We start from the raw sequence: 15,783 nt of genomic DNA, 5'->3' as shown, positions 1-15,783 counted from the left end.
ATTGGCGCGTGCAACCGACGCAGTTCGAGCTAGCAAGTTCACCGCGGATCCCACGCGCCGAGGTTCACACGGAACTCACGCGCTTTGGTTTTTCTATAAATAGGTGAGCTCCTTCGTTCCTTCTCATAATCTTCAGATCCACTCGTTTTCACTAAAAGGTAGCTCTCCCTTCTCTCTTCTTTCTCTCTCTAGTTTATTTATTTTCCGGCTAGGGTTCCGAGGTCTCCGCCGTTCCAGATCTTTTTTCGGCGGAGGTTCGCCGCGTCGTGCTGTAATTCCTGTATAAGTTGTAAATTATGTCTAGCCGCTCCGACGATTCGCTGGATTCGCTTTTTCATTATGAGCCGAGCCGCGTAGATGCCGAGGCGAGAAGTACAACAGAATCTTCCGAGGCGTCTGCCTCGTCGAGCCCTCCCAATCGTTCATCTGGGAGTGACGAGGCGTCGAATCATACAAATCCGCCAGACGTCGGCTCTCCAGATGACGAGTAGTCGGTTTCGACGAGCCGTCCCCAGGATCCCGCTCCTGACCAAGATATTAACTGTGCCGCAGTCAAAGCCGAGGAGGAGTCATTTCCCTTTGATTTACTCGTGGCGAAGCGTGAATTAGAACGTCTCATGGCGTCCCGAGGCGCTTCTTCATCTGGGCGAGGGCAACGAGTAAAAAGACAAAAACCTGACCCACCCGGTTCTACGCTCTCCTCCCCTGACTCACTCGAGGCGTTGAGGCGTCGCTTCAGGATATCCGAGGCGGTGGAGTTTATCGTTCCAGAGAAGAACGACCGAGCCGACAAGCCTCCCGAGAATCACTTCACTCTGTACGAAGCGTTCTTCGAGCTCTGCTTTCTCTGGTTCCCAATCCCTGGAGTTATCCTTGAATACCTCTAGAAACATGGGATCTCGATTGGGCAGATCATGCCGAGGGGACTGCGGCATATGATCGGCATTTTAGTTCGAAGCTTTGAGTGCGGGCTCGATATCGAGCTGAATAACCTGCTGAACTTGCTGGAAATCAGGAAAACTCCGAAGGGAGATAGATTTTATATTTCCAACAAGTCCAACCGCCGGATTATAGGCGGTTTTCCAAGCAAAGATCAGTTTTGGACTGAACGCTTCTTCTACGTCTTGGTGAGCGAGGCGTCGGTCAGTGAGGATTACGTTCAAAGAACCAAGACCACCTGGGGACCACTTGGTAGCCGACCCAAAGCTTTGCCTCGGCTCGGAACTGCTTTTTTTTTTGCATTATCTTCCTTTACTGAATCTTTTCCCTTTTTGCGTTGTATTGCAGTTCGGAACATTCTTCCCCTGATTCCCGACGACCTCTTTATTGTTCGAGACTCTCTTTCGGCTCGGAAGGTCAATTGGAGGAAAAATTTCACCCTCGAGAGAGTAGAAAAAGCCCGAGCTATCCTCGCCGGAGTCCCTGTCAGTTCGTCATCCTCCAGCTCTTCAAGAGATACTCGAGAGATGATGGTGATAATCACTCTCAGAGATAGGAAGAGGCGTGAAGAAGAAGAAGCTGCGAGACGAGCTGCCGAAGCGGCTCAAGCGCAGACCGAGGCCATCCCTCAGCCCGATCCGCCGAGCCGGGAAGGAGACGAAACGGTCCGAGCCACGGAGGCAAACACTGCCGAGGCGGCTGAGAAAGATGCAGCGACCGAGGTGGAACCGGGCGAAATTATTCCCGAGGCGTCCATGGATGACTCAGCGGCGCGGAGTAAAACTCCTTCGAACTCCGCCATTCTGGCCCTCCCGAAGTCAGCGAGGCCACTGACTTCGGTTGTACAGAAACATGACGCCAGCCGAAAACGTTCGGCCGCTGACAAGGGGAAAGGCGTTGCTGTTCAAAAGGACGAGCCGTCCAAGAAGAGGCGGAAGCCGACGCCCAGAGACCCCGCTGCGCGCAAATTGGTCGTCGACGACCCCAACGCCTCTGCCGTGATGTTCGTGCGTGTTAATAACGCGAACATACGTCTTCCTCCTCCGGAGAAGCTGAGGAGGCCGAGGTCGTACGGCGCGATGGCACAGCGCGATACCAAGGTATGTTCTATTTACTTTCCTTTATTTTCGCGAATTTTTACTAAGTGTTTAACGCGTGTTGTTCTTTGCAGTTTGTAGTGGCCATCAACGAGCTGATGGCTGAATATAAGGCGGACCTGTCTAAGGTCGAACGCCGCTTGGACGAGACCGCGGCGACAAAGGGGAAGCTGGACGAAGCGATGTCCAGAGTGTCGAGGCTGGAAGAGGAGAAGATAGTTCTCCGCGCCGACGTTGACAAGGTCTCCGCCTCGGTGATTTGCCTGGAGGAGGCTAGGAGAGCCAAAAGCGCCGAGGTGGCGTTGCTCAAAAGGCGTATCGAGACCAAGGATGTCCTGTTCGACACCAAGGTCAAGCGCGCGAAAAAGGAGGCGAGGCGAGAGCTGACTGCTAAGTTTCAGGAATGCCTCGCTAAAGTGGAGGAGGGACTGGTCAAGCTCGAGAAGGCCAAAACCAACGAGAACGAGCTGGGGCAAATCAAGGGCAACCTTGCGATGATCGCTGACCTGAAGAAACCGGACGCCCCAACGCTTGACGACGAGGAGGCGAAGCTGAAGAGCTGGGAGAGCGAGTACGTCGACGATGAGGCGTACGAGCGTATTGCCTCCGAGATTCGAGGCGAGCTGCTTTTCTCTCCCGTATCGCCGGACTCGGCAGACACCAGAATTGGCAACGAGCTGCTCGAAGAGATAGCGGCCAACCTGGGTGTCGTTGATCCGACCGGATCGAATGCGGGGACACCGGCCCTCTCGAACCTCCTTGCCAAGCGCGAGACGCAGTCCGCGGCCTGATACTCTCCGCTTTCCCTCACCCTTCGTCGCATATGTTTTTTTGTACTTAGGTTTTTTGATGATTTACTTTTTGAACTGTTTATGTAACCGATGCCTGGATGGCTTTATCCACTTGACTCTTATTTTTGCTTATGGATATATTTTCTTTTCCTTGGCCGTGCACTTATCTTTGACGATCTGCGAAAATATCTATGAAAACTGTTGGCTTAGAGAAAGTTGTCAAGGATGATAACTGTTGTGTCGAGAATGATTTTGATTGCTTCTTTAGCCGAGTTTGTTCGAAATCGATAGAAATACGGGCTAAGGGGTGAGTTGTTAAGGATCTCGTTTGGGTTCTAAATCCCAAGCTGGGAGTTAGTTTTGTGGAGTATCTTTTGTTTTAGGTGACGCTGGAAAGTTTTAAATGATAATATCAAGGCAACTTTTGCTGGCAATGCCGAGCCGTGTTTAACGACGAGGCGTTTTCTCTTTGCATGGTGTCGAGCCGTGTAAACGACGAGACGTTTTGTTTTTGTTAACCAAGGATGATTTGGTAGTCTCGTTGAATTTGACTATAGAACGGCGTTTCCGAGAGGATGAGTGTGTTTTACCGGGTTCTAAGAGTTCACTTCGATTATTTAGTCTCGACTTATAATCTCGTGTGCGATAGCGAACTGTGGCGACCGATATGTTTTTGGTCTGATATTTGTATAGCGCGCTTTAATTTTTATCCATAGCGGATGTAACTTGCACCCTCGTCCTAGGAAAGGTGGTAAAAGTCCGTTTAGAGAACTTTGTATTTTTTGCCCCGTTGTGGCCAGCAACGAGACGAGGCGTTCGGAGGCTTAGTTTGCCGACCTGAAACTGAGGACCAATAAAGGTCCGAGGCAATCAGGTCATGATATCATGTCGAAGTGGTATGATTACTCGCCGAATTGATGAGTGAAAGAATTTAAAAATCCGAGACGAAATATAACATAAGTTGCTGATTTAAAAAGAATGAGAAACTAGCCGAAGCGATAATGAACGAACTAGAAATCCGAGGTGAACATGAAATAAGTAGATGAAAAAACGAACTGAAAATGGGCCGAAGTGGCGATGTTCCTAAGTGGGCGAGCTAAAATTGTAGGGTTAAAGAAGGTATGTGTATACGTACCCACTCCCCCCCCCTTTTTAGGAGGGGGACAGCTGAACCCGTCCGAAGACGGGCTGCCTACGTACCCTTTGCAGGGATCAAGCCGTCCTGTAGTTCATGCTGACCATGCTGTAGCTTTAGTGATAATACTTCTTTAGATGCATTGTGTTCCATGATCTTGAAATCGCTTCGTCAGCTAGCGTCGCGAGTTCGTAGACTCCTGGACGAACCACTTTTGTAACCTTGTAAGGATCTTCCCAATTTGCGCCGAGCTTTCCTGCGTTCTTCTCGGCAGTGTTTTGGAAGACCTTTCGGAGGACGAGCTCCCCTTCTTTGAATCTTCGACTACGAACGTTTTCGTTGCAGTATCTCGCCGTTGCTTGTTGATAGTTCTAGATTCGGATTAAAGCTTGGTCGCGCTTTTCGTTGATTAGATCGAGCTCATCTAGCAACATTAAGTGGTTCAAGCCCTCATGTTCTGGTAGAAGTCTTCGTCGAATACCTGGGAAATCCACCTCGGGGGGAATTACGCACTCTGTTCCGTAGACTAAGGCGAATGGAGTTTTCCCGGTGGCTCGGCGTGGAGTCGTCCGATGAGACCAAAGGACTCCTTCGAGTTCGTCTGCCCATCGTCCTTTCTTGGCGTCGAGCCTCTTTTTCAGACCGTCGAGGATCGTCTTGTTGGCCGCTTTGGCTTGCCCGTTCCCTTGAGGGTATCTTGGCGTAGATTTGCTTAGACGGATTTTTCACTTCTCGCATAAGGCTTCAAAGCGTGTTGAGATGAACTGGGATCCGTTGTCGGTGACTATCTCGTAGGGGACCCCGTGTCTGCAGATGATATTCTTCCAGACGAAGTGTTCGACTTGAACATCCTTTATGCTTGCGTAAGAATCGGCCTCGACCCACTTGGAGAAGTAATCCGTGAGGACGAGCAGAAAACGCTTCTGCTTCGAGCGATGTAGAGGTTCGACGATGTCCATCGACCATCTCATGAACGGATAAGGTGACGAAATTGACGAGAGCAGCTCGGTAGGTTGATGAATTGTTGGAGCGTGTCGTTGACACTTCTCGCACATCGCCGTAAATTTTTCGCAGTCCTTGACCATCGTAGGCCAGAAGTAACCGTGCTGTTTTATCTTGATAGCGAGCCACCTTCCGCTAGAATGGTTCTCGCACGCGCCGCTGTGCACTTCGTGCATGATCTTTCTTGCTTCCGGTCCTTCTACGCATGTCATGAGAGGTCCTAAAAATCTCCATTTAAACACCTCGCCATCGACGAGGACATACCGCGCGGCCTGAGCTTTTAATTTGCGGGCTTCCCATTTGTCGGTTGGCACCTCTCCATCGGCGATATACACTCGGATAACTCCGAGCCATTCTTTGTCGCAGCCGTACTCTGGCTCGGCTGGTAAGGCGTCTTCGTCCATAGGAATGGCTTCGTCGTCCTCTGGTTCTTGTTCATGAGGATTTATCAGCCGAACTCCTTCTACCTCTTCGATGTTAGGTCGTTCGATGAATTTGACTGGGATCGTCCGTCGGAGATCTGGGTCTGAGGTCGAAGCGAGTGCTGCCAAGGCGTCGGCCGAGGTGTTTTCTCCTCGGGGAATTCGCGTGAGTTCGAACTCGTCGAACTTTTGTACCAACTCACGGACCACCTTGAGGTAAGCTCCCATTCGTCCGTCCTTCGCCTCATATTCTCCGTTGAACTGGTATGCTACGAGCTGTGAATCACAAAAGGTCCTTATCTTTCGAACCCCGATTTCCTGCGCTAGTCGTATACCGGCGATCAGTGCTTCGTATTCTGCTTCGTTGTTCGAGGCATGGAAGTTAAGGCGAAACGACTGCTCCAGTATTTCTCCTGTGGGAGAGGTGAGGCGGATCCCTATTCCTGAGCCATGTTTAGATGACGAGCCGTCGACGTGCAGCGTCCATACTTCATCTAGGGTCGGCTCGTTTGTTGCTTCAGCTTGAAGTTCAATGAGAAAATCTGCGAGCACCTGTGACTTTGCAGACGACCTGTTCCGATACTCGATGTCGTATTCGCTCAGCTCTATGGCCCACTTGGCGAGCCGACCGGATTGGCTCGGGCTGTGTAGGATCGAGCGCAGCGGAAGTGTAGCGAGCACAACAATCGAATGTGATTGAAAATACGAGCGCAGTTTGCGAGCCGAGACTACGACGGCTAGGGCGACCTTCTCGATCTGGAGATAGGGGGTCTCGGCATCGGTCAGAGTCTGGCTGATGGAGAAGATGGGTTTTTGCTCGGATCGTTTTTCTCCGATAAGCACTCCGCTCACAGCTGTGGCAAACACGGCGATGTAGAGGAAGAACGGCTCTCCTTCGACTGGTTTTGCTAAGATCGGTGGGCTTGCTAGATAATTCTTCAACTCTTGGAAAGCTGCTTCGCATCGCTCCTCCCACTCGAATTTCTTGTTTCCTCGGAGGGTGTCGTAGAAGGACAAGCACTTATCTGTGAAACGGGAAATAAACCTGTTTAGCGCGGCGACTCTTCCTGTAAGCCTTCGCACTTCGCGCTTCATCCTTGGAGAGGGCATCTTAATTAATGCCTTGATCTGCTTGGGTTTGCTTCTATGCCTTGGTGAGTTACCAGATAGCCGAGGAATTCTCCCGAGGTGACCGCAAATCTGCACTTCGCCGGGTTTAGTTTCATGTTGTGCTTGTTCAATCGCTCGAAGCATTCCCGTAGATGTGCGATGTGGTCTTCCTCCTTGAGTGATTTGACCAACATGTCGTCGATTTATACTTCCATGGTTTTTCCGAGCTGAGCCGCGAATATTTTATTGACGATCCGTTGATATGTTGCTCCTGCGTTCTTGAGCCCGAACGGCATGACTTTGTAGCAGTATATCCCGCGATCAGTTATGAATGCCATTTTTTCCCGATCATCAGGATGCATCAGGATCTGATTGTAGCCAGAGAACGCGTCCATAAATGTTAACAATCTATTTCCTGCAGTGGCTTCGACAAGCCGGTCGATGTGCGGCAAGGGAAAGCTGTCTTTTGGGCACGCCTTGTTGAGGTCAGTGAAATCCACACAGACCCGCCACTTGCCATTCTTCTTCTTCACAACCACCGGATTCGCAAGCCAGTCCGGATATTTGGCCTCGGCGAAATATCCTACTTCGAGTAATCTCTCGACTTCGTCGTTAACTGCTTTAGCTAGTTCGGAGCCGAGCTTCCTTCTTTTCTGCTTGACTGGTTTAAAGGTCAGGTCCACATTCAGCTCATGACAGGTCACGTTGATGCTTATGCCTGGCTAATCTTCCGCTGTCCAGGTAAAAGTGTTGGTGTTCTCCTTGAGGAGTGAAAGGAGTTCGCTTCTCAGAGGCTCTTCTAGTTTTGTTCCAATTTCGACGAATCACTCCGGACGCGCCTCGTCTATGCACACCGAGTCCACCGCATAACATACCGGCTCGGCGCGGCTCACCGCGATCTGTAATTGCTATAAGAGTTTCGAGAGCTCGTTCGCCGGCTCTCGGTCTGTCTTCATCTTTTTGCGGTCTATGTCTGCTCGTGCGTCCGTGACGGTGTTCCTTAGCTTGTGCTCTGCTAGGCAGCACATTCGTGACTCCTTCTGACTCCCCCAGATCGTTTTGACACCCGCTGGAGTTGGGAATTTGAGGCAGAGATGATAGGTGGAGGGTACTGCCCTCATCCCGTTGATCCATGGAGTTCCCATAATCACATTGTAGATTGCCGGGTGATCGGTGACGCAGAATTCGACGATCTTAGTGACTCCGCCAGCTACCACGGGGAGCCTGATCGTTCCCATGATCATCGTCGTTTCTCCTGAAAATCCGGTTAGAGGTTGGGGATTGCTTCCACTTTGGAGAGGTCGATTCCCATCATTCTGAGTGTCTCCCTGAAGATGACGTTCACCGAGCTTCCAGTATCGATGAGCACCCTCGTTACGTCATGATCCCTGATTGTTAACTCAATTACCAACGGATCGTTGTGGGGTCTATCGATTCCTGCCGTTTCCTCCTCGGCGAAGGAGATCACTGTATTTGGGATGTTGGTTGGTTCTGTCCAATTCTCCTTCGCTTCGGCTCGGCGCTGATAGGCTTTGATGGAGGACACGGTATCTTGGTAGTATTGAGATCCATCCATGATCATATTGATCATTTGCCTCGGCTCGGGTCGCTCTTCGGGTTCGCCTCTCCTGTCACGCTTGGAGTTATCGCCTCGTCGGGGAGGATTCGCGGGTTCAGCCGCGCCGCTCGGCTCGGCTCTTTCTTGTGGTTCATTAGGGACGAGGTCTTTGAGGTTGACCGCGTTTTGGAGCTCTCCCGTTGCCATCTTAGCCGCAAGTTTTGCTCATAAAGTTCGGTATTGTGCCATTGAGTGCCCGTAGGTCTGGTGATACTCGCAGAAAGCCTTCTCGTCGTAGTTGGCGGACTTTCTCACCCAAGTGTTGTTGCGCGGTTCTCCTCTTCTGCGTCCGTTGCCTACCTGATAGTTATGGGCACCTCCACTTCTAGGTTCGTCCGAGCTCTGCGTTGTTGTGTTGTTCGATGGGTTGCCCTTCTTCGCGGGGCGCGGCAAAATTGAGCTTCGGATTGCTGCTTTTGTTGCTTCGTACTGCTCGTCCAAATTCTTCATTTCCTCCTCGTTTACGACTAAGTCCGATGACCGGTGTAAATCGTCTTGAATTGTTTGTGGCGTGTTGAGTGCCATCTCCCGTCAGAACTCAGATTTGTACCACAAAGATCGTTTCAGAGCTTCGAGCGCGGTCTTGTCATTTATCCCTTCTATTTTGGACACGACTGCCTTGAATCTTGCCATGTAATCCCGAAGTTGTTTGTTTGGTCCTTGGGATAGTGTCCACAGGTCGGCATCAGATGTTCCTCTGTCCATAAACATTGAGTATTGTTTAAGGAACAAGGCGGAGAGCTGTTGAAAACTGCCGATTGAATTGCGTTCCTGTCTTGAAAACCACTCGAGTGCAGCCCCCTTAAGATGCTCCACGAAGAGCAAGCAGTATCCGGCATCTACTTCCCGCTCGGTCAGTTTGGCGGCGTTCTTTGTGAAGGCTCGTCCCATTGCTATCTGAAACGCTGTGATGTGTGCTTTCGGGTCGGTTGTTCCTTTGTAGAACGGGATTCTCACCTTCCCCGGCTCGGGAATCCTGGCCTCCGTGATTCTTGCAGTGAATGGAGTTCTCTGAGTTTCTTCAAGCATTCGGTCGATTTCGGGCGCGGCGCTTGTTGCGTTGTGCACTTGGGACTTCATGGCGCGTATTTCTGCTACTGTCCGAGCCATTGAGGCTCGCAGCACTTTGAGTTTGAGAGTTTGTGCGTGAGTCATTCCCTTTGATTGGGGAGGGGGTCGCTCCCGCTCTTCTCTCCTCGGCTCGTCTTCACGCTCTGCCTGCTCGATCCATTGGAGGTTTTCTTCCTCCTCGGTTGGGTTGTCGCCGCGAGTCGGATCAGAGACTTCGTCAGTTCGAACGCCGTTTAGTGCCGAGGCGAGCTCTTCTTGACTTATTCGCCAAGCCGAGCCGGTTTGTTGCGGATTCGTGGTTCCGTCGTTCTGCTGGGCGTCCACGTCGATCGCATCATTCTCTTCCTCGCCGGCTCGTCGCCTTGAGTTTCGGCGGAGTGGAGGCGGCTCGGTCATGTTGACTCGGGTTGCCGCGGGAGTCTGTTTGTCGAGGGGACAAAACATTGGAGGAGCCGAGGGGTTTCTTGCGCCGCTCCCTGAGGCTTCTGCAGGTGTTGAGAAATCGAAGCGTCTCCGGATTCCATCCATCGGGTCGGAAATTCCGGGTCTCCAAGTTGGGTGTATTCGCTCAGCCGCCATCGAGTCGAGCCTCTCCGTAATCGCCTCGTTTCTTTTGTCCTGTTCGTCGATTTTCTTCATCAACGCAGCTATCATGTTTCGCATCTCCACTTGGGTTTCGGTCGTTGCCGTCGTTGTGCCCGATGCAGGAGCGTCCTTCTCCGCGCTGTTACCGTTGTTGTTGTTATCATCGTGGGTGTTGCTCGCCATGTTCTTCGGATCTTAAAGTCTTGTCGATTTAGAGTAAGAAAGTTTCGTTTCCCCACAGACGGCGCCAAATTGTGTGAGCCAAAACTCGCACAACCAAAAATTTGTTAAGGAAAACTTAAGGGATCAGAAACTTCTAGGGTTGATCGCAAGAACAGTAAGATCGAAAGAAAGTTTTTGTTGCTGAGAAAGTATTTTGCTCTTATTGCTTAGGGTTGCAAAAGTTACATAATGAATCATAGAAATCCCCTATTTATACTAACTTCTTAAACCGCCTAGCTGAGAATCTCGGGAGAGATTTTCGGAATCTTTCCTTATCGCTTCGTGCGGCCACCACCATAACGTTTTGCCTAGGGTTTTCATGGGCTTTCGCCTTTCGAGACTTCCACTCGGCCCATCTGGACAAAGCGGCTCGGCCCAACGCAAAAGGCAACGGCTCGGCCCATGTTTCCTATCCCACGGCTCGGCCCACTCTTCGTCCTTCTCACGGCTCGGCCCACCTTCTCCACGGCTCGGTCCTTCTACCTTTCTCCACGGCTCGGCCCATCCACCTTTCTCCACGGCTCTCCCATTTGTCTTGGTGAGCACAGCTAGGCCCACTAACTTCGTAGGACAGCTCGACCCATGTTTGGTGGACAGCTCGGCCCATGCTTGGTGGACAGCTCGGCCAATTTGTCTTTCTTCTATATTTAGTCATTTTGAGATGGTTTTATCCGCTTGGGGTGAAAACCGACCCCAACAATCGGTCCACTAATTCAATATACACTTTTAGTTATTATTTTCTTTGTTTGAAAGAAAGAAATTTATATTCTTGCTTTTTGGGATGTAGATGATGTGAACTGAATATTGGACGATTATGAAATGTATTAGACGTGATATCAAAAGGTAAAATGTATTTTCTGATGTATCAAAAACCATCCGAGCTGGATTTTTTGCATTATATTCAATTATATGTCATAACAAGATTAGAAAAATATAAATCGTGGAATACATTTAATATAGAATTGTATACACTCGCGCAAACTCCATGTCGTCTTGGGTTGGTAGATCACCATTACCTATTGGTGGGCTTCTGCCAGATGGAGAAGACTCGACTGCTCCTCCGACTCCCATTATATCCACTATATTATTTATCAGATCAAATAGTTCTCATGACCAATAACCAATAAAGATATCTAGTTTTTTGTATTTTACATCTAATACCTACCAGATTTTTTATTTTTTTATCCTTCAATGAATAATAATATAAAAAAAATAATAATGTCAGATTTGATGTATTAAAAAAACACACCTAACACAATCAAAAATCCTGTTATTATAAAAATTCGAAATGTAGTAATCGCAGTTATATCAAAGTTAAGATTCACTTGAAGTGCTTTGACGTTGAGAATTTTTTTTCAAAAGTTCTCCGAGCTTTCATTGACCGGGATGAGGTATTTGTATTTTTCTTAGATAAGATAAATCCAATTTTTGGAAATGATAATACTAAAAACTTTGAAGTTTTCCAGTAGATATAAACGCAAAGTTTATCGGTAAATTGCAAACTGTTAGACTTCTCAAGAAAACAGAGGATCCTTTTCTTGATTCATTTGTATTTCTTTTGTTTGAAAGTAATTTGAATTTTTAAAGATATTAACAACAACAAACTTGATTCATTTTACCATACTCTTGCAAACGTTTTTCCTTACATCCGTACAGAGAAAGTAGTGCAACTACTCTCTGATTGTAATAACTCCTACAGCAACAAACACTAGACTTACCTCTAGTCTTACAAACTACTAACAACCACTTCCTCACTGTTGCAACAACTCCATTTGATAAAGACAATAGCTTAGATTTATATATTTCTTTAGTTTGGTTTGAGAACCAAAATACGCATTACTCAACACTCTCATTTGCCATTTTGTCACTCAAACCAAGCTCATCACGAAGTCCTTTATAACTCTGACCTCCTAAAACTTATGTGAATATATAAGCCAATTGATCTTCACCTCTGCAGTATTTCAGCTGAATATCTCCATTTTTCTGATTCTCGAACAATTTGATACTTGATTTGAATGTGCTTCGTTCTTCTATGTTGAACTGGATTCTTTCCGATTGCTATGGCAGACTGATTATCACAGTAGATGGGAACTCCCTCTTGAGAGATAAAATTGAAATCTTCAAGTAACCTCTTTAAAAACACAGCTTGATTTTTTGCTGCACATAGCGCCATGTACTCTGTTTCAGCGGTAGACTGAGAAATGGTGTCTTGTTTGCTTGTTTTCCATGAGAAAACTACAGATCTGATGCTAAAACAATAACTTGTCATTGATTTCAAGTCTTCTTTGTATCATCCCCCATCACTATCTGAGTATCCAATCAGTTTTGGCTCCTTGTGTGTAGTGAACATCAAACCGATGTCTAGTGTCTCTTTTATGTATCTGAGAAATCTCTTTGCTTCATTGAAGTGTTTGAATTTAGGTTCTTTCAGATACCTTGACAAGTAAGATCCTGAGAACATTAGATCAGGCCGAGTGGTCATTAGATACAGTAGTCCTCCTACTAGGCTCCTATAGATTTTAGGAACAAGAAGCTCTTCTTCTTCATTTTGATTCTTGCCTTGAGGAGCTAATGGCATTCTCATACTCTTGCATTCTTTCATGTCGAACTTCCCAGTAGCTTCTTTGCATAACATTCTTGAGAAATAGAAATTTCTTTCTTCTTTTTGAACTATCTATATTCCTAAGAAATAATTCAGCAATCCCAGATCAGACATTTCAAATTCATTCTTCATTGCATTCTTAAAGTCTTCTACCATCCTCTCATCATCTCCAGTGACAATGAGATCATCCACAGAGATACAAACCACCAAAATTTTCCCTTGATCTTTTTTTGTATACAATGCATGATCATTGTCACTTCTTTTGAAGTTTTCTCGCAAGAAAACTCATCAATTCTGCTGTACCATGTTCTTGGCGCCTGTTTTGAACCATAAGAGGCTTTGTGCAGGCGAAGAACATGATCTTCCTTTCCTTCCTCTTCAAATCCAAGTTGTTTTTCAGCGTATATCTCTTCTTTGAGTTTTCTGTTCAGAAATGGTGACTTAACATCGAGCTGAAACATCTTCCATCTCCTTTGAGCTGCAACAGCAAGAAGCATCTGAATTGTTTCATGTCTAGAAACCAGAGAAAAAAAGTCTCCAGATAATCAAAACCATACTTTTGAGTGAACCCTCTTGCCACTAACCTTGCTTTGTACCTTAAAACATTTCCTTTTGTATCCAATTTCAGCATGTATATCCACTTTACCCCAACCACATTTTTGTTTGCTGGCCTTTTGACTAATTCTCATGGTTGATTCTTTTCTATCATTTGTATCTCTTCTTCTATTGCTTCTCTCCACTATGCATGTTTAGCAGCTTCGTCAAAGAATGATGGTTCTTCAAAAATCGAGTAACATCCTTCACTAACTGCAGAGAATTCAATGTTAGTGTATGGAGCAGTGAGGAGGATGTCATCAAGTGATCGAGTTTTTCTATTGGGTTGACTTGAGCTTCCTCTGGGGCTGTCAAAATGAGGACCTGAGAAACGTGGTTGAGTGTCTCTTCTCTCTGTGAATTCGTCATTGCTTGAATCTGACTCATCAGCTCTAGGACATTCATCTATAACATCCGGTTCTGGTGCTATGTTGACGTGATTGATTACTTCCTTCTTGTTCCAGTCCCATTTGCTGCTTTCATCAAAGATAACATCTCTGCAAATGTCAATCTTGTTTTATTTCAGCAAGTACACTCTAAACCCTTTTGTTTGGGAGTTGTACCCAATAAATATTCTCTTCTTTGACTTGTCATCCCACTTCTTTCTCTTTTCATCTGGTATGTGTACATAACATACACATCCAAACACCTTCATGTGCTTTACAGATGGTCTTGTTCCATTCCAGGCTTCAAGCGGTTTTTTGCTCTTAAGGGTTCTGGTTGGCTGTTTTGAACATAATCTGCAGAGTAAACAGCTTCGGCCCTAAATTTTAGAGGCAAATCTTTGGCTTTGATCATTGCTCTGGCCATCTTTACTAAGCTTCGGTTTCTTCACTCTGAGACTCTATTCTGTTGTGGAGAATACACTGATGTAAGCTGTCTTTCAATACCAATTTCTTCCAAAAATCTTGTAAATTCTCCAGACAAATATTCTTGTCCTTCTCTCTATTCTAATTTTCTTGATTTTGCAGCCAGCTTAATTTTCAACAAGATTTTTGAAATTTTTGAAGGTTTGAAAAACCTGTGATTTAGCTTTCAAGAAATAAATCCAAACCATTCTTGTTGCATCATCAATAAAAGTGAGTAAGTACCTGCTGCCACTGAAAGAAGTGTTTTGCATTGGTCTGTATATGTCGTTATGAATCAGCTCAAGCTTTTCTTTTGCTCTCGTTTCAGATTCTTTTGGAAATGAGTCGCGGCTATGTTTGCTGAGGAGACAGCTATCATATCCTTCTCGATTCATGTTGAACTTAGGTAAGCCCACTACTATCTCTTTGGTTTGCATCATTTTCAGATTTGAGTTTCATGTATGTCCAAGCCTTCTTTGCCATAACTCTGCAATTTCATTCTGAGCCACCATTGCAGTTTCTTCATTTGATGTGAAAGCTCTTGTTCACCATCTAAACTTCTCCTATTTCTCTCAGTACGACCGTGGATGAAGCAGTTGCTTCCTTGAAAGGTGACTTTATATCCATTTGTGATCATTTGTGGAACACTCAACAGGTTTTTGCCAAGTTTAGGCACAAAAGAAAACACCTCTTATGATTCTCTTGCCTTTCTTAGTTGTTACTTCAATATCTCCTTTTCCTTTTGAGACCAACACAGCTCCATTTCTAACTCTTATTGAAACATTTATGTTTGTGTTGATCTTGATAAACATCTTCTCATTAAGAGTCATGTGGTTTGTGCACCCACTGTCGATGAGCCATGTGCTTCCTTCACTCGATTCTTCTTCTTCTTGTTTGGCAGTGAACATGTGATTTTCTTCCTCTTTCTCTTGAGGCTTCTCCATGCCTCCTCTAGGTCTTGCGTGAATCTTCTTCACGTCTTCTTTGATTGATTTTCCAACCAGCTTTTGCTCTCATTTACTCTTAGGTATGCAGACTTCTTTCTTCTGTTTGGTTTCTTGAACCATCGCCTTGGTTTCTCTAACCTTGGCTTTCTTCATTTCTGAAATTTCTTGGTCCACAACTACTTTCTTGTTCAAAGAGGCTCCATGAATCAACATGAACTCTGATATTTTGTTAGACTTCTCAAGATAACAGAAGATCATTTTCAAGCAATTTGTATTTCTTTTGTATTTCTTTTGTTTGAAAGTAATTTGAGTTTTTAGAAAAATTAACAACATCAAACTTGATTTATTTTACCATGTTCTTGCCAACGTTTTTTCTTACATCTTTATAGAGAAAGTGGTGCAACTACTCTTCGATTGTACTAATTCCTACAGCAACAAACACTAGCCTTAGCTCTAGTTTTACAAACTACTAACAATCACTTCTTCACTGTTACAACAACTCCATTTGATAAAGGCAATAGTTTAGTTTTATAGATTTCTTTAGTTTGGTTTGAGAACCAAAATAGGTATTACTCAACACAAACAATCCATGGTATTTCGATATAAATAAAAAAAAAAAAAAAGCAAGAATTCATTGCAGGAAAAAGACTAGTACATTGGCAAATATGTACGAAGACATTAGGTATTATTGAATTTGAAAAGAATCACAGATTGAGAATCCTCAAATGCTAAAAATTTTGGGGGTATTATGGTAAAGTACTAAAAATTCAGGTGTTTTTGCAAATACTAACATAAGTATC

The 15,783-nt window shown here is 46.0% G+C and overlaps 2 protein-coding genes across 2 annotated transcripts; one reads left to right on the top strand and one right to left on the bottom strand.

The window, feature by feature from the left end:
• Positions 1-617: 617 nt before the first annotated feature.
• Positions 618-2,827, top strand: LOC112083008 (uncharacterized protein At3g60930, chloroplastic-like). Its single transcript, XM_024150731.1, has 4 exons — positions 618-866; positions 912-1,191; positions 1,288-2,039; positions 2,111-2,827. The coding sequence occupies exons 1-4, from the start codon at positions 618-620 to the stop codon at positions 2,825-2,827; spliced, it is 1,998 nt and encodes a 665-aa protein (XP_024006499.1).
• Positions 2,828-12,282: 9,455 nt separating this feature from the next.
• Positions 12,283-12,627, bottom strand: LOC112083007 (uncharacterized mitochondrial protein AtMg00810-like). Its single transcript, XM_024150730.1, has one exon. The coding sequence runs from the start codon at positions 12,625-12,627 to the stop codon at positions 12,283-12,285; it is 345 nt and encodes a 114-aa protein (XP_024006498.1).
• Positions 12,628-15,783: the final 3,156 nt, after the last annotated feature.

The sequence above is a fragment of the Eutrema salsugineum genome, unplaced genomic scaffold (assembly GCF_000478725.1).
Source record: "Eutrema salsugineum unplaced genomic scaffold, Eutsalg1_0 scaffold_7, whole genome shotgun sequence".
NCBI lineage: Eukaryota > Viridiplantae > Streptophyta > Magnoliopsida > Brassicales > Brassicaceae > Eutrema > Eutrema salsugineum.
Note: the sequence above shows the minus strand (reverse complement) of the source record. Positions and strands in the feature narration are given on the sequence as shown.